Source organism: Rhinolophus ferrumequinum, chromosome 19 (assembly GCF_004115265.2).
Source record: "Rhinolophus ferrumequinum isolate MPI-CBG mRhiFer1 chromosome 19, mRhiFer1_v1.p, whole genome shotgun sequence".
Classification (NCBI taxonomy): Eukaryota; Metazoa; Chordata; class Mammalia; order Chiroptera; family Rhinolophidae; genus Rhinolophus; species Rhinolophus ferrumequinum.
The window spans coordinates 11480048-11499491 of record NC_046302.1 but is presented as its reverse complement, the minus strand read 5'-3'; the positions used below and the strand labels follow the sequence as shown (position 1 = coordinate 11499491).

The 19444-nt window shown below is 35.5% G+C and overlaps 1 protein-coding gene across 1 annotated transcript in view; it reads right to left on the bottom strand.

The window, feature by feature from the left end:
• L3MBTL4 (L3MBTL histone methyl-lysine binding protein 4) overlaps window positions 1–19444 on the bottom strand; it is a 329281-nt gene that overhangs the window by 234298 nt on the left and 75539 nt on the right. Inside the window, exon 10 of the mRNA XM_033087485.1 lies at window positions 2028–2113. Within this exon, the coding sequence (XP_032943376.1) occupies window positions 2028–2113 (86 nt within the window). The remainder of the gene's footprint in view (window positions 1–2027; window positions 2114–19444) is intronic.

Sequence of the window (19444 nt, the reverse complement as noted above, 5' to 3'; positions counted from 1 at the left end):
ATTGTTCTATTTTCACATTCAGATCTTTAGTAGAAATGGAATTTAATAATTTTAAGAGCACATAGTACTTTATACACATTATTTTATCTAGTTTTATAAAAACCTATGAGAAGAGAAAGAATGCTGTGGTCATTTTCAAGACAGATAAAAAGACACACATTAAATTGTAAATTCATTACTGATCAAAACAAGGTTCAGAAAAGGATCTTACTATATTTTATCTATTAGTTTGGGGTTTTTTTCCTGAAATTAACCTTCTACATTAAAAAAAAAAAAAATTGTTAACTATTCTTACTGCCCAGTTTTGGAGTGTATGACCTAGAAAGCAAAATTATTTAATAAGTAATTAGAAAGGATAAACATGATCCTTTATAAATCTAAATTTTGAGATCTATTTAGATAAAAGTTTCATAATTTCAACTGTTAAACTACTTTAATATCACACCACAATGTAATTTAAAGCCATAACCTGTACTTTTGTTACTCTATCTGTAACATAAACATGTTAAACTGTATTAACTTAAGATTGCTTCCAAGTCTTAAAACGCTAGGAACCAGGAGCTCATAATGATGAACACTCAGGCAATAATAAAGAAAATGGAATGGGAAAAAATATACCAGGACTTACACCAAAATTAAGGAAATTTAACAAAGTCAAAGTCAAAAGAAATCTCTGACAGTATTTATAGGCGGGCAAAAAGTTTTATTTTGAAAGTTATTACTCATAAAACTGTTGAAGTGACTTTATTGAAAATGAAAGTGGATTGAATTCTTCAAACTAGAAATGGCAATAGGAAAATAAAACTCTCATACTACGTGAGGAAAAAACAGTTAAATATTTCTCTAATTTTGGTTTGTTTCTCTCTAGCTTTTGTGGAAGCATATTTTCTTTCTAAAATGCATTATTACATCTACTAACCAGTGTATACTAACTATAATTACATCGCTGATCCCTGAAACTCTTTTTCTTCTCCCCAAGGTCACCGTCCTGACAACAAAAGTAATTGTTTTGTATTGCATATGTTAAAGATACATAGTTTGAGTTGAATCCATAATAACCCAGATAGAGTCAAGGTTGCTTTTTTGGCTAAATCGTTTCATAATTTTATTTTCTTGTAATATTCTTCTTGGAAAAAGTAAAATGAAGGTTTTACAGAAAGCAAGAGGAAAAGAGAGACTGTAAACAGGTGATATTTTTGCTCATTAAATTTTCAGGATTCTTCAATTCTTCTTAATTTGATTATACTTCTTCAAGCCTTCTTAATTTGATCATACATATTCCCCCAAATCCAGCCCATTATAATCAATTATTTAAATGCCTTTTGATCCCTAGAAAACTTTCAATAAATGAAACCATATGTACACACTCACTATATAAAATTCTAATTAAAGATGAGTCAGGGAGCCCGGAGAACACCATTAGACTTGAAAGTGAACACAGTTTGAAAACCACTGGTTTAGAACATATATATCTCTAACTGTACAATCATTACACTTTCTTTTACAAAATAATTTATACTTGAGTCAATCCTAGAATAAATATATAAAACAAATTTGAACTTTAAAAATTGGTTTCTAATAAATGCCAAAAACAATGTTTCCCGCAAAATGAATAAAACTATAACACACATAGACTATATGCAATTCCCCTAATTTAATATGGACTCATCAACATTCAAACAGTCCTCGAGACTGTGAAAGTTCAGAGTTCCCACTCAGTGAACTAACAGAACTGGAAATGAAGGACACATTCAACAGAGGTTGATGAGGGGCTTACAAGAGCACTAGTGAGCGGTTACTGCGTTTTTCCAGGAGAGAAATCATCACCGACATTTGTGTATGGAAACAATAGTAAATGTCACCTCCTTTGTATTTTTAACTAAAAGCAAAGCAAATTGGTTATGAAAATAACACTTGAATTTAGAAAGAAAAAAATAGAATAATTTAAAATTGCCAAATGAAGGCATGGTACAATGTGGACATTGTTTAAAGTTGAGAGTGTATATGGTATACAGATAAAAACTTACCATTTTAAAAACTTTGGCAGGAACCGCACTAGTATGAGTAGCTTCCAGATATTCTGTCCAGGAAAAATTTTCTGGATCAGGATAACCTGAAAAAATATATAAATATGAAAAGATTACTGATATTTTGATCTCATATTATAAGATATGTGATAGGGACACCTATGGTTAATTGGATGCTCACAATTTAATAGTCCCTATGCTAAAACTTTCACATACATTACCCAACAAGTCTATGATAACTTCTGAGAGGGCCCTTTCACTCCCACTGAGGAAAGAGAGCACTCATTCATTCATTCATTCATTCATTCACTCAACAAGATTAAGCAGGTTGGCCAAGGTCAAATGGTGATGTGAGTACTTGACAGAACCAAGGAACACCCAGATGGCCTCCATACAAGTTGGAAAAAACTGACAATCAATCTCCGATGTCACATAATGAGCTAATAATCTTTCTAATCCCTTGAATAACTTTGCATCTATTAGGGTTTTATTCTCATAATTAAATCTTTGTAATTACAATTTCCCAGGTTTTTTATTATCATTGCAACTTAAATATACATATATATATATATATATATATATATATATATATATATATATATAGAGAGAGAGAGAGAGAGAGAGAGAGAGAGAGAGAGAGATGACATCATAGAAATGGTAGCGTGACGTGAGCCTCTTGAAATCTTCCCTGGAATTTACAACAAATTGAACAACTATAATTCCACAAAGGACTCCATGCGCAACAAACAGGCAAGACTAGGAGACGCGCAACTGAAATCATCTAAAGGTGGACAAATGGGGCCAGCAGGGAAGGCGGGAAGGGGTAAGTGTGAAGCATGGGCCACGCTGGCACAGAAGCAAACCAGAGCTCGGAGCTCTGAGCTCCCTGCATTCGGAGCTACTGCAGCTAGAGGAGAGGGAAAAACTCGAACTGCTAGCACTCCACTTACAGCCCACAGTCCTGCCTGAGGGATCAGCATATAATGTGGCTGAACTCAATGCTCACGGCAGAGACCTCAGAGCAAAGACTGGGGGAAAAAAGATGAAAACAAAGGTTTAAGCCTTCACTGCCAAGCAGAGGATGGAAGGCTTAGGCACTGGGCTTATCCACCCCTCCCAACCCTGTCAGAGCTTGCCCCACCCTCACCCTCCTGGTGCTAGAAGCAGAAAGGTCACAGTGTCAGATCAAAAGAACAGAATATTTGCAGTTCTGAGAACTGCTGCCCACAGACACAGACCCACAACCCATTAGTTCTGGCAAAGGGAAGAGAGCCTTGAGAGCAGGAAGGACTGTGCTGGTGGTCACCGCCATTGCTCACAGCCACCTCTCATAACCCACCCCATCCCCACCCCCAACTATCTGGGTGGATCTCTGCAGGGGTAAACAGAGCTGCTGAAACACACAGACCCTGAATCTGGTACAGGAAGAGCTTCAGAACTTCAGGAGTTCTCCACATCTCCCAAGGGAGGTGATTCCCTGTGACCCAGGCAACCTACTCACAGAGGAGAAGCCCAAATTCCAGGGAATCCCCCCATTGTGTGAGAAGCTGGAACAGTGCAGAGAAAATATAACACTACAGTGTGAGAGAGAATAAAAGGCTGAAGTTGGAAAGAAAATAAAGCATTCTACCAACACCTACTAAAGCAAAGAAAAGACCTCTTCTTACCAACCTTTTGCAGAACCCACTTCTGTAGATGCTCAGGAAGAAAAATAATTATTCACTAATGGCCAAGGTAACAAGGCAGCTCAAAAGAAAAAGTCTCCAGAAAATGAACTTAAAGACATGGAAATATGTGACTTAAATGACAGAGAATTCAAGATTGCAGTTCTGAAAAAATCGGCAGTAAGATGAAATAGGACTATTTGTGACAACATGGATGGATCTTGAGATTATAATGCTAAGTGAAATTAATCAGACAGAAAAAGCAGAGAAGCATATGATTTCACTGATATGTGGTATATTAACCAAAAACAACAAAAGAACAAGACAAACAAATGGGAAACAAAAACTCACAGACACAGACAATATTTTAGTGGTTACCAGAGGGTAAGGGGGGAGGGGAGTAGTAGATGACGGTAAAGGGGATCAAATATATGGTGATGGAAGGAAAACTGACTCTGGGTGGTGAACACACAATGTGATTTATAGATGATGTAATACAGAATTATACACCTGAATCTGTGTAACTTTACTAACAATTGTCACCCCAATAAACTTTAATTAAAAAAATAAAAAATAAAAAAATAAAATGCTTTCTCACTACTTAAACAAACAAACAAACAAAAACTCAACGAGATGCCAGATAACACAGATAGGCAGTTTAATGAACTCAGAAGCACAATCAAAGAACAAAATGAACATTTTACCAAAGAGATTGAAATTTTAAAGAACTAAACAGAATTTCTGGAGATTGAGAACTCAATTAAGAAAATGAAGAATGAAATAGCCAGCTTAGGTAGTAGAACTGACCAGACAGAGGAAAGAATCAGTGACATTGAAGATAGAAATCTGGAAATGACACAGATGGAAAAAGAGAGAGACTTGAGACTTAAAGGACATGAAAGAACTCTACAAGAACTTTTTGACTCCATCAGAAAGAGCAATATAAGAATAATGGACATACCAGAAGGAGAAGAAAGGGAGAAGGAAACAGAGAGTATATTCAAACGAATAGTTGACAACTTCCCAAACTTGTGGAAAGAACTGGATCCTTGAATACAAGAAACAAATAGAACAACTAATTACCTCAGTCCCAACAGGTCTTCTGCAAGGCACCTTGTATTGAAGCTGTCAAAAATTAATGACAAAGAAAGAATACTCAAGGCAGCCAAGGAAAAGAAGATGGTAACGCACAAAGGAAAGCCCATTAGATTATCATCAGATTCTTCAGCAGAAACTCTACAAGCCAGGAGGGAGTGGAATCAAATATTCAAACTATTGGAAGAGAGAAATTATGAGCCAAGATGAATATATCCAGCAAAGATATCCTTTATATGAAGGAGGAATGAAGACCTTTCCAGACAACAGAAGCTGAGGGAATTTTCTATCACATGACCTGCATTACAAGAAATACTGAAGGAGGCTAATAGACCTGACACAAAAAAGCAAAAGAATACAAAACCATGAGTAGTATGAACAGACAAACAGAAGCAGGAAATGGCAACTCCTATACACTTAAACATAATATACAGGGTAAAGAAGGGAAAAAAAAGCGTTTAAAGAAAAAGAGGAAAAAGACAACTTGCTACTGCAGCACAGAAATCAACTCACAACATAAATAGGGATAATTTGTGACAACAAAAACATAAAAGGGGTGAGAGTAAAGGTCTAAATTGGCATAAGGGAATGGAGAAAGTAAGTATACTGAAGAAAATGGAACACTCTAAATATCAAATTTTCTTTTACATAAACTTAATGGTTACCACACATTAAATTCCAGAACTCAAATATATAAAATAATAAAAGAAGAAACACAGGGAAAAATCAGAGAATACCATCACACTGAAATAATAGACAGCAACAAAAAGGGCAAAGAAACAATGCAGACACAGTTCTACCAGAAAACCAAAGAAAGCATGATAGGAAATCTTCACATATCAATAATCACGCTAAATGTAAATGGACTGAACTGAATAATAAAAAGGCACAAAGTAGAGATTGTATCAAAAAACTAAACCCAACCATATGCTGCCTCCAAGAGACACATCTCAGCTACAAGAACAAATATAGACTCAAAGTGAAAGAGTGGAAATTGACATTCCAAGCAAATGGTATCCAGAGAAAAACAGGTGTAACCATACTGATATCAGATGAAACAGACTTCAGGATAAGAAAGGTAACAAGAGACAAAGATGGACATTTCATAATGATAAAGGTGACTATACAATAAGAAGACATAACAGTTATCAGTATTTATGTCTGCAACCAGGGAGCACTGATATATACCAAGTAACTACTAACATAACTAAAGGGAGAAATTGACCAAAACACAATTATAGTAGGATACCTAAATACATCATTGACAGCTATAGATAGATTGTCCAAACAGAAAATAAATGAGTATCAGCCCTAAATGACACATTAGATGAAATGGACATAACTGACATTTATAGAGCACTTCATACTAGAAAATCAGATTATGCATTGTTTTCTAGTGTAAATGAAACATTCTCAAGGATAGACCACATATTGGAACATAAAACTAGCCTCAGGAAATTTAAGAAGATTGAAATCATACCAAGCATATTCTCTGATCATAAAGTTTTGAAATTGGATATCAACTGCAAAAAGAAAGCAGGCAAAACCACAAACATGTAGAGATTAAACAACATACTTTTAAAGAAAAACTGGGCCAAAGAAGAAATAAGAGGACAGGTCAAAAGATACATAGAAACAAATGAGGATGAAAATATATCCTACGAAAATTTTGGGGATGCAGCGAAAGCAGTTTTAAGAGGGAAATTTATAGCATTACAGGCCTCTCTCAAGAAAGAAGAAACATCCCAGATAAATAACCTCATGTTACAACTTAAAGAACTAGAAAAAGAAGAACAAATGAAACCCAAAGTCAGCAGAACGAAGGAAATAATAAAACTCAGAGAAGAACTAAATGAAATAGAGAACAAAAAGACAATAGAAAAAATTAATACGACAAAGAGCTGGTTCTTTGAAAAGATCAATAAAATTGAAAAACCCTTGGCTAGACTCACTAAGATAAAAAGAGAAAAGACACAAATAAACAAAATCAGAAATGAAAGAGGGGAAGTTATCACGGATGCCACAGAAATACAAAGGATCATCCAAAAATACTATGGAGTATATGCCACCAGATTCAATAACCTAGAAGAAATGGACATGTTCTTAGAAACATATAGCCTTCCTAGGCTGAATCACAAAGAATTGGAAAATCTAAATAGACTGGTCACCTATAAAGAAATTGAATCAGTCATCCCAAACCTTCCCAAAAGGAAAAATCTGGGCCGAGATGGCTTCACTAGTGAATTCTCCCAAACATACAAAGAGGATCTAATACCTGTCCTATTCAAACTCTTCCAACAGTACCCTGATGCCAAAACCTGGTAAGGATAACACACTAAAAAGAAAATTACAGACCAGTATCTCTGATGAATTCAGATGCAAAAATCCTAAACAAAATTCTAGCAAATTTAATGCAGCAATGAATTAAAAAAATTATACATCACGACCAAGTTGGGTTCATCCCAGGGGCACAAGGATGATTCAACATATAAAAATCAATACGATAAACACCACATGAACAAAATAAAGGACAAAAATCATAGGATTATAACAATAGATGCAGAAAAAGCATTTGACGAGATACAACATCCATTTATGGTTAAAACACTTAATAAAATGGGTATAGAAGGAACATAGCTTAACATAGAAAAGGCTATAAATGACAAACCCTCAGCTTATATCATAATTAATGGTGAAAGGCGGATGGGTGGCTAAGTTGGTTAAAGCGCAAGCTCTGGGCAATGGGGCAGGCGGTTCGATTCCCACATGGGCCAGCGAGCTGCACCCTCTACAACTAGAATGAAGTCAGTGAGCTGCCGCTGAGCTCCTGGGTGGTCAGATGGCTCAGTTGGTTGGGGCTCATGTTCTCAACCACAAGGTTGCCGGTTTGACTCCTGCAAGGGATGTTGGGCTGCGCCCCCTGAAACTAACAACGGTGACTGGACCTGGAGCTGAGCTGCGCCCTCCACAACTAAGATCGAAAGGACAACAACTTCACTTGGACGGAACTGATGAGTCCTGGGAAAAACACACTACTGTTCCCCAATAATAATAAAAAAAAGTCCTGGAAATACACACTGTTCCCCAATAAAGTCCTGTTAAAAAAAATAATAATAATAATTAATGGTGAAAAACTGAAGCTCTTTGCTCTATGTTCAAGGAACACGAGAAAGCTGTCCTCTATCACCTCTGCTTTTCAACATATCATTGAAGTCCTCGCCAGAGCAGTCAGGCAATAGAAAGAAATAAAAGGCATTCAAATTGGGAATGAAGAAATTAAGTGGTTACTCTTTGAGGATGACATGATGCTACATATAGAAAACCCTAAAGACTCCACTAAAAAGCTATCAGAAACAATAAACGAATATAGGAAGTTGCCAGCTACAAAATCAGCATACAGAAGTCCATTGCATTACTATATGCTAACAACGAAATCTCAGAACAAGAAATAAAAATTAAAAAAAATTTCTCTTGTAATTATAACAAAAAGAATAAAATACGTAGGAATAAACTTAACCACAGATATGAAAGACCTATATACTGAAAACTATAAGATATTTTTAAAAGAAATTAAAGAAGACACAAAGAAATGGAAAGACATTCCATGTTCATGGATTGGAAGAGTCAACATAGTTAAAATGGCCATACTACCCAAATCAAGATACAGATTTAATGCAATCCCCATCAAAATCCCAATGGCATTTTTTTGGAAGAAATAGAACCAAAAAATCATCAGATTTGTATGGAACAAAAGACCCCATTCGCCAAAGCAATCCAAAGAAAAAAGAACAATGTTGGAGGTATCACATTCCCTGACTTCAGCTTGTACTACAGGGCAACAATAATCAAAACAGTATGGTACTGGCAGAAAAAAAGACACACAGACCAATGGAATAGAACTGAGAATCCAGAAATAAACCCACATAAATATGTACAGATAATTTTTGACAAAGAAGCAAAAAACATACAATGGAGAAAAGACAGCCTTTTCAATAAGTGGTGCTGGGAGAATTGGAAAGCCATGTGCAAAAGAATAAAACTAGACTGCTATTTGTCACCACGTACCAAAATTAACTCAAAATGGATCCAAGACCTAAACATAAGACTTGAAACAATAAACTGCATAGAAGAAAGCATAGGTACTAAACTTATGGACCTTGGGTTCAAAGAGCATTTTATGAATTTGGCTCCAAAGGCAAGGGAAGAAAAGTTAAAATAAACAAATCGGACTATATCAAACTAAAAGGCTTCTGTACAGCAAAAGAAACCATCGACAAAATAAAGAGGCAACCAACAGAATGGGAGAAGATTTTTGCAAACAACACCTTTGATAAAGGGGCTAGTATCCAAAATATGTCAAGAACTCATACAACTCAACAACAAAAAAACAAACAATCAAATTTAAAAATGGGCAGAGGACCTGAAGAGACACTTCTCCAAGGAGGACATATAAATGGCCAATAGACATATGAAAAAATTCTCAACATCACTAATCATCAGAGAAATGCAAATAAAAAGCACAATGAGATATCACCTCACCCCAGTCAGAATGGCCATCATCAACAAGACAAATAGTAACAAGTGTTGGAGAGGCTGTGGAGAAAAAGGAACTCTCATACACTGTTGGTGGGAATGTACATTGGTACAGCCGCTATGGAAGGCAGTGTGGAGGGTCCTCAAAAAATTAAGAGTAGAATTACCATATGACCCAGCAATTCCACTCTTGGGTATCTAGCCAAAAAATCTGAAAACACTTATCCATAAAGACATATGTGCTCCCATGTTCATTGCAGCTTTATTTACGGTGGCCAAGACATGGAAACAACCAAAGTGTCCTTTGATAGAAGAATGGATAAAGAAGTTGTAGTATACATACACAATGTAATACTATTCGGCGGTAAGAAAAGATGAAATACGACCATTTGCAACAAGCATGGCTGGATCTTGAGATTATAATACTAAGCGAAATAAGTCAGACAGAAAAAGTAGGGAACCATATGATTTCACTGATGTGTGTTATATAAAACTGAAAACAAAAAAAGGACAAGAGAAACAAAGAAAGAAACAAAAACTCATAGACATAGACAATAGTTTAGTGGTTACCAGAGGGTAAAGTGGGACAAGGGTGGTAGATGAGGGTAAAAGGGATCAAATATATGGTGATGGAAAGAGAACTGACTCTGGGTGATGAACACACAATGTGATATATAGATGATGTATTACAGAATTGTACACTTAAAATCTATGTAAGTTTACTAAGAATTGTCACCCCAATAAACTTATATATACATACACATACATATATATATGTGTATATATATATGTATGTGTATATATATATATATATATATATATATGTATGTGTATGTATATATATATATATATATGTACATACCGTGTTTCCCCGAAATAAGACCTAGCCTGCCATCAGCTCTAATGCGTCCTTTGGAGCAAAAATTAATGTAAGACCCGGTCTTATATGATAGAAGACCCGGTCTTATTATATTATATTAAAATAACACTGGTTCTTATATTGATTTTTGCTCCAAAGGACACATTAGAGCTGATGGTCTGGCTAGGTCTTATTTTCGGGGAGACAAGGATATATATCATGGTATAAATCACTCTATTTTAAAATATTTCCACCTAATTGGATTTCTTGTTTCTCTCTGTTTGTGTTGTTTTATTCCTAATTGCATTTGCCAGAGGTCTATGTACACTGTTGTGTTATTTCTTTTTCCTTTTAAGGACTAAATACTTAGATTTATTCATTAGTTCTATTGTTTTCTTTTGTCTTTTCTTATTATCTCATTTGCTGCTTTTACTCTTATTCCTTCCTCATACTTCTCTTAGGTGTTTATTTTATACTTGTCTTGCCAAACTGAATTGTAAAAATAATTTCTTTTCTTTCTTTATGTTTTTTAAATAATAGAAGCGTTTAAGACTACAAACTTACAATCGTTGCCCTGGAATACAGCTTTAGATATCTGGAAAAACTTTTCCAAAATATTCATTTTTCTCATTTCTACTTTCTAAAAAACAATTATAATCTTTGTCATCTTGATTTAATCATTGGCCAAATATTTATTTAAGAGATATATCAAGTGGTTAATTTTTGCAGTTGTTTAAAATATTAATAATCTCTGAAGATGGACAATACCTGAAGAAAAGCTGTGGCTGTGGGCATAAGTGGCAGTCCCAAACAAGGAAAAAGGGTCAGACATGAGGATCAATAAACTACAAAGCAGCGTATCAGCCAGGCAGCCCCTGGATTTTCCCATGGTGCCGGCAATTCTCTGGGGGAAGAGGCAGAGTTGGGTGACAAACGTATTCAACTAATGTTAGAGAATAACTAGGAGGCAACTAGGTGACAACAAGAGAGATGAGGTGTGTTAGAGTAGAAGAGCTCGAGCCTTCAGGAAGGAGGGGCCCTTCTAAACAGCTGAGCACTATTTTAGGAAGAGCAGTGCGACCACTTGGGATATGGCAAAATGTGCTATCTCCTTTATGGGCTCAAGGAAGTGGAGGTCTCACGAGGGGCAACAGAAGAAGTCCTGTGTGCAAAAAGTGGGGTAGATGGTCAACTCCAAAGCTTTGAATTGAAACTACTTATTGTCAAGAAAAAGACCTTAGAATGTAAATATGGGGTGGGCGCAAAAACCAGAGAAATTTAAGGACAAACCAAGGTAAACGTAAGTGAAAACATACTTAAATCATGTCTTTCCAGTGGAGTCCTGTATCACTCTGGAAAAAAGCAAGTCCTTATAATGACTCCTGCACAACATGGCCCAATGCCACCCTGACCATGTATCTTCCTTTCGCTCAACTCCTGCTCGAACTAGCACACAGCCAACTTCCTCGCTCCCTAAGTCCTTGCATTAGTTGTTCCTTTACCAGGTAAGTTCTCTCCATAGACCCTCCAGACTCCCGACCTTCCTTCCTTTAAGTCGTTGCTCAGATGTCACATTGTCAGTAAGTCCTTCCTTGAACAATTAGAAAACCACCCCCACCCCTTCCACCTGAATACACGCACCTTTCCTAAACTCATCACCTGCCTTATTTTTTTCCATAGCACTTACTACCCCCTAATGCATTATATATTTCACATATTTATTGTTTCTCTTGTTCTTCTAGAACATAAGTTGCCTTATGGAATGTGTTCACTTCATTGCTATTTCCTCTGAGCTTAGAAGAGTACCTAACCTACAGTTGACATTCAATAAATATCTGGTAAATATTTGTTGAATGAAGGAAATGTCTTTTCTGAGACGTCTGCATTTAATATTGTGATCACCAAGAGTGACAGTGGTATAGCTAAAATTGGATCAGTCTAGTCTCAAAATACTGGAACTCTGATAAAAGGTGGTTTGGCTGCTGGAGCTAGTGTTATCAGAGGTATCATTAGAATAAGATGATACTCCTATATCAATACTAGTTAAGGTTCCAAATAGCACAGGAGACTGGATAGTGCCAAGGGGTACAGATTGCCAGTGGCATCTGTACAAGGCAAATGCAATTCTCAACCGTTTGTCCCACATAAGAAAGGCCAACTTAAGTGTTAGATTGGTTACAGACTCTTCTTATAACAGCAACCTCCATTATTTTTCCTCCAGAAACATAATTTTGCCACTGGAACATTCCCTTTCTAAAGAACTGGAATCAGGAACAAATAGCACAAGTCCTTAAGTTTCTGACATCCTGGTCTGGGTGACCTATGCCACGGAACCTAGAAAAGCATAACAACCATAATTATACCAGTAGCCAATTCAGGAATTGAAAATCATAGGTGTCCTAGGACAAACAATTTTTACGTAATACACAACAATCCCATTTATTTATCAGCCAGAAAAAGGGATCTGATGAGTCTTGCTGAGAAGTTTCAGTCAGAATATTGATCATAAATACACATGCCATATGGACTTAAGGGGACACTTCATCTAACTCCTAATTTTATTGATGAGGAAAGTGAAACCTGGCATTTTAAGTGACTTGTCCACGGCAAGACAACTAATGATGATTTCAAAGCTAGAGCCCAGGTCTCCTGACTTGCAACTTACAGAAATTAAGAATTCTAAAGAGCTACTTTGAGGTTCAGTGAGTGCTCGGAAGGCAGCCAGGCCCTAAAACCAAGAGAAAGTATCAGCAGAGAAATAAGAGCCCTACAACTAGTACCATTGAGGCCCTGACTAATTTTTGCCATTATTTTAAGAACGTGGATTTTCTAAGAAAGCCCCTCAGACACTACTTATTTATTTATCTGTTCTGGGTAGCTCTCTCAAGGCAGAACAGCAACTCATTCAAAAGTTCAGGTCTCCTGATGGTAGAGACTGAGGAAAGTTATCACTTACTGTGCTGTACTCCATTCAGTAGGTTCTGCACTCATAGAGGGGCTCTTTATGAAAATTATCTGAGTATCAAGCTATCGCTAATAATCCCATGTTCAATGGTGGTAAATTATTTAGTACAAAACAAAAGAAATACAAGACATGAGGATAACCAGTTATTTTAATCACTGTTAATCCTAATTCAAGTCCACCCAATTTTGTTTTCAAAGAACATGTTGAAATTGACCTCACATTTATGGTAACTTGCATGCCAGAAGTCCTGGACTCATATTCAGCTCATCACAATTAAAGTTAAAATATCCTTTTTGGCAAAATAATACAAATCAGAGTCCTTAATATTTATAACAGGATGTCAGGTTTGTTACTTGATCATCAATCAGGTCCTAAAGCATATGGAAAACTCTTTGACCTATAGTATTGGACTACCAGTACCTCAAGCACTTGTCAAAGTGCTCGTTTTGTAATTGATTATTTTGCTCAAAGCATGGCTGAGGTGAAATACATTCAGAATAGACTAAGGAAATCGAGTCTCTTCTATGTCTAGTGAAATCACCAAAACCAACCAGTCTGTGCCTCATTGGCTGAGTTCCCAGCAGAATTGTCTTTGAAAAGGCCATGACTTCTACACTACCTAATCTAACCCATGCTTCATAATTGTCAGGCATTTGTGATGGGGTATTTACCTGTTTCTCTCTCTTTCTACCTCTCTCAACAACTGGTTATTTTGCTTCTAATTTTCTCTCATTTCCACTAACTACATAACATTCCACTGAGTCATTTCTATGACTAACTTAATGACCCTCATGTTATATCTTTATTGTTCTTTGTTATATCCTCATCTTCTAGCTATGCCTCACACTTAATAGGCACTTAATTAATATATGTTCAATTAATTAATTCGTAATTTATATTTTTCTTTGAATTCTTACCTTATTTATGCCAACAGATTCTATCTAGAGGAAATAGCTCAATGCCATTTAAAATATAATAATTTTTTTGTGTGCCTAAAAAACGTAATAGTCAATGTTACAAGTAAATAAAAGATTTATTTATACTATACATTTGCTAATGTAATTTTAGCTTTGCAAAGAAGTTATGAAGTAAAGTTAAATAATTATTGGGTATTAAAACATTAATTTGCTAAAAAATTACAGTGTGCTCATAAATATCTAGAATATTTGATAAATTTGTCCAGCCAATTGATGATTCTAGAGAATTTGTAGAAACCAATTGTTGTTATTCCTACAAAGTACATTTCATTACCTCCCAAAATACCAATTATTATAGCTTTATTCTCTGAAAATAAACTTGCATTTGGCATTCATTCACATGTTTGAATGCTACACTTCCAATTTTAAAACGTAGAAATAAGCACATATATTTAGCTCTGTTCCCTTCTAAATGTCACCTGATAAAGATAAACTGGAACTTTAAGGAAAGTGATCAGGTGGCGGGGCATCCATGGGAGGAGCTGGGCTCATGGAAGTTCATGAGAACACCTACTTGAACTCCATGGTTCTAACTTCCTTTTCATAAAACTCTGTGGCTCTAGCTTCCTGTCTCGCTGCCTGAAATAGCCTTCATCTTGGCAAGCCAGAATGTGTACGTGGCTTGCCATGTCTGTATGTGCTGGGATGCTGCCCGTTTTCCTTTTTCTTTTCTCCTTTACCCACATAAATCCTTTTTGGTGATAGAATACCTTGATGATATTATTTTTCAGTCGACACACCAAAATATCAATAAAGGCATTTTTAAATAATTGCTTATCAACGTAGAAAATGCTGAGTTAACTTTGATACAACACATCACAGAATAAAATGTAGCCTTTATAAAGAAAGAATTAGAACTATACCAAATGAGTTAAAAGAGATTTGCTATGAGATATAGTTGAGCAAGACAAAAAGATGGAAAAATATGTATATAATATAATCCCATTTTTATAGCACAAAGATTTAAAAATGACATGAACATATGGGTGTATAAGTGTGTGTGTGTGTGTGTGTGTGTGTGTGTGTATATATATATATATATATATATATATATGCAATTATGTGGGAATTAGCAAAATATGTGTAGCATCCAAAGGCTAATGGTTCTAACCATTTCCCTTTTCCTCTTATAAAAATGGATAAAATACATTTCCTGGACTCCTATGCTTTGAAATGCAGTTATGTAACTAACTTCTGGCCAATACATGTTGGTAGAAATGATGTAATAAGCCATTCCAAGTTTGGCCCTAAAGCCCTCTCTTGTGCAACCATCAGTTCTTTTCCCAGTTTCAGACTTAATTGAAAGATTCCCAAGGACCTAGATACCCTGTCCCAGAATACCTGCCTGGAGCAAAACTGATCCCTATCAACCATTGTACTATGACAGGAGCAAGAAATCAATTCTTAATGTGTAAAGGCACCAACATTTTGGAGTGATGTGATATGCTAGTTCGCTCATAGTTAATTAATATTTGGTAGAATTCACCAGTGAAATCATCAGGTGCAAGGCTTTTCTTTGTTGGGCGATTTTTGGCTCCTGATTAAATCTTTATATGAGTTATTTTATTTAAAATATTTTTGAAATAAATGTAATTTATTGCATGTTTTTATGAACCAGGACTTGTGGATAAAATGTGAGCAAAATAAACACAGTCCATGCCAACACAATATTTATAAAATATTTTGCCTATAGTTTGAGAAATCTGGTCTTGTTTCATTTTGCTTTTTCTTTTTCACGGTTGAACTTTCTAATACTGTTGTCGGAAGAAAAAACTTCATGGAGGGTAATCTGGAAATATTTATCGAATTTTTAAAATTTCTTTTTATACTCTGTAATCCAATAATTCCACTTACAACAACCACAAAGAAATAGCAAGCAGATATATCTATTTCTTTAAAAGAATAACTTCCATCATTATTTAAGAACTAGAAAAAGTTAATGTCCAGTACAAAGGAAAAAAACTAAATAAACTGTGTTTTACTCATAATATAAATAATTAAGCAGTCACTAATAGCTAGGTTCTCAAAGACTATTTAAAGAAAATTATATTTTCAAGTAAAAGGGAAAGGAAAGACTACAAAATCAGTATGAACACTAAGATCACAATTCTAATTTTTAAGTTATGTATATATAGCCAAGTAAAAAGACAAGGTAATTGGAAAAATAAATAGAATAATAATGGTAAGCTCTATTAGTAGTGGAATTAACATTTTAATATATTCATTATAACATTTCATATTTAACCCTTCCTACAGTTTTATAATAAAAATAGAATTAACTTTTATTTTAAAGAAATTTAACTTATAAGAAATTCCCTTCACGGTCACATCATGGGTGATTATGTATAAGAATTCAGCGGTAAACTAAACTTTGATTCAAAAAGAGTAAAATTTAGCTTATTGAGCTCTCCATACAGAGAAAGAGAACACTACCCATTTATAGTGTACTTACAAAATGTGTTGGGAAGTCACTTTGTGTGAGATGCCTTGGGGAAATGGTGATATGATTTGCAATCTAGTTAAAGGACAAGAGAAAGAATAATGATATGTGCTGCAGCTGCAGAATCACCTATTGATGGAATCACGGTAATGTCCTGTGGGAACTATGGCAGTAACATGTCTACCTGAGGCACAGACACACAACATAAAATCATAACCGTACATTGTACCATACGGCCAAAGAAAATTGTCCCACAGTTAGCAAAATACGCATGTTTAATTTTTTTTCTCGTTTTGCGTGCCTTTTTGCTATCACATTAAAATGCATTTACTGTAGAACATGATATTTACAAGAAAAGAGAGCCTTGAAAGGACAGGAATCAAATTTGTTTTCCTTGCCGATCAATTCACGGAGCTCTCCAGACCAAACCTTATACTTGTTAGTCGGTCACTTGCCAAATCAAGTAAGTAGCAATCGCAAAGTCTCTTACCTCTTCCTAGCCCCATTCCCACAGCCCTTAGTGACAAGGTAATTGGAAAAATAAGTAGCAGAATAATAATGGTAAGCTCTATTAGCAGTGAGATTAATATTTTAATGTATTTATTATAACATTTCATATTTAACACTTCCTATATTTTTATAATAAAATATAATTAACTTTTATTTTAAAGAAGGCTTATACTCCTATTTCCACATATCATGAATCTCCCTAATGGTCTTTCCACTCCCCCGGCCTTTCTGATCTGGCCTATTACTACCAAATAAATGCTCCTTTAACATAGTTACAGCAGAGATTTGACTATACGCTCTTCATTCTGCCATGAAATGGCCTCAATCTACCCATCCTACTAATTCCTTATTTATAGCACAAAACATAAGTGAAACCCATTTTGGATTCCTGACCTCCAGAACTGTAAGATAATAAACCTGTGTTGTTTTAGGCCACTAAGTTTGTGGTAATTTGTTACAAAGAAGTACACCACCTAATTTCATATAAATCATATAATTTCTCCATGAAGCACTTTTTGCCCTTTCTGGACAGGTGTTACCTTTTTGACTAATTTCATTGTCATCTACAACAGTTATTTACAAACTCACCAAACAGTCCCTTGCAGACTTTTAGCCTCTTAAACTCAAGGAAGGCTGCTCACTGACTTTTCTATCCTCCCCTCCCCCACCAACGTCCTACATAATGATAGAAACAGATTATAGCCATGACTTCATACTACTATAAGTAAAAAAAAAAACAAACAAAAAAAAACCAAACAACACAAACAAGTAAATAAATCACAAGGGAGCATAAGTCAACTAATAAACATAGAAAGAATAATGGAATTTTAAAAATCACCATTTGGCAAACATCAAACTAATAACTAAAACATCTAATAAACATCAATACATGCTAAAAACTAGTGGATGGATGTTCGATGAGGAATAAAGTATTTACATAATCTCAAAGTAACTCTCCATCAAATATATATTAACTACAAGAGGAAAACTGAATAATTTTACAGTGGAGAAACTTGACAACACCACTTTAAACAAGTGACTAATGTCAACATTAACAGGAAAGGCACAGCCTGAGATAGTGCACCACCTGAGAGGATGCAATGAGAACACAGCATTGCCTCTGGGATATTCCTCTCCAGGTACACAACTCATATCCACTCCTGAGGAAACACCAGACAAACCCAAAGTGAAAAGCATGTTACAAAATAACTGGCCTGTACACCTAAAAAGTGTCAAGTTCATAGAAGTCAAGGAAAGACTGAGGAACTGTTGCCAACTAATAAAGAACACTAAAGAGATATGACAAGTAAACACAAAAAGTGATCCTGGATTAAATGTTTCATTTCTCTTTGTTTATTTGTTTTTTCCTAGAGAATATTGTTGGGTGACTGGCAAAACTTTGATTTTGGCAATTTAATCTCAAATGGTTTGACTGGGAAGAGTTTTGTGGGGGGTTTTTTTTGTTGTTATTTGTTTGTTTGTTTGTTCTTTTTGGCTATTGTGACTCTTCTGAATCTTTAAAATTATTTCAAATTTTAAACAAAGTAAAAACAAATTTAAGGCTAACCACAAATCAGTCTGAGCCTAATGTTCTAAGTCCCTTGTCACCTCCTATCCCCCATTTTCCCTCATGCTATCCTGTAGCCCAGCATACTACTCATAATGTCCATAATTTTTAAGTTTGCCAGGAACTTCCTGATATCTTGCTTTTGTGCATACTGTTCCTTCTACCTAATATTCTCTTCTACCCCATATCTCAGTTAAAATATTGCATATCCTTAAAAGACTAATGCAAACACTGATTCCAATGTCAAGACTACCATATACTGCAACGGAATTTACATCTCCCTCTCCTGTGTTCCCAGCATTCTACTAAAAGCTTCCCTTCCATTACAATCAGAAGCCCATGTATAGTACCTGAACCAACATGGTGAGGGGGAAAAGGCAGAGGAGCTCTTGAAGTCCACTAGCAGGGCCTGCTACCAAATCCCCAACACTACACATGAGAGGTCCATGGCCAGTTACCTGATCTCTCTGGACCTCAGTTCTTCAATTATGAAGTTGAAATAATTGACAAAAACTTTACAAAGTTGTAATGAAACCAGGTACATGTATGAATCATAAAGGTCATTAAAAAAATGAGATCCAAAAATAAGATTCTACTTTACACTCAATACGAGGGCTATGAACAAAAACACAGACAGCAAGTGTTAGCAAGGATACAGAGAAATCGGAGCCCTCACATGCCCCTAGTGGGAATGGAAAATGGTGCACTTCCTGTGGGAAAGAGTCTGGCGATTGCTCAGTAAGTTAAGCTTAGAATTACTACATGATTCTGCAATTCCACTCCTAAGTATGCACCCATAGTAGAGAA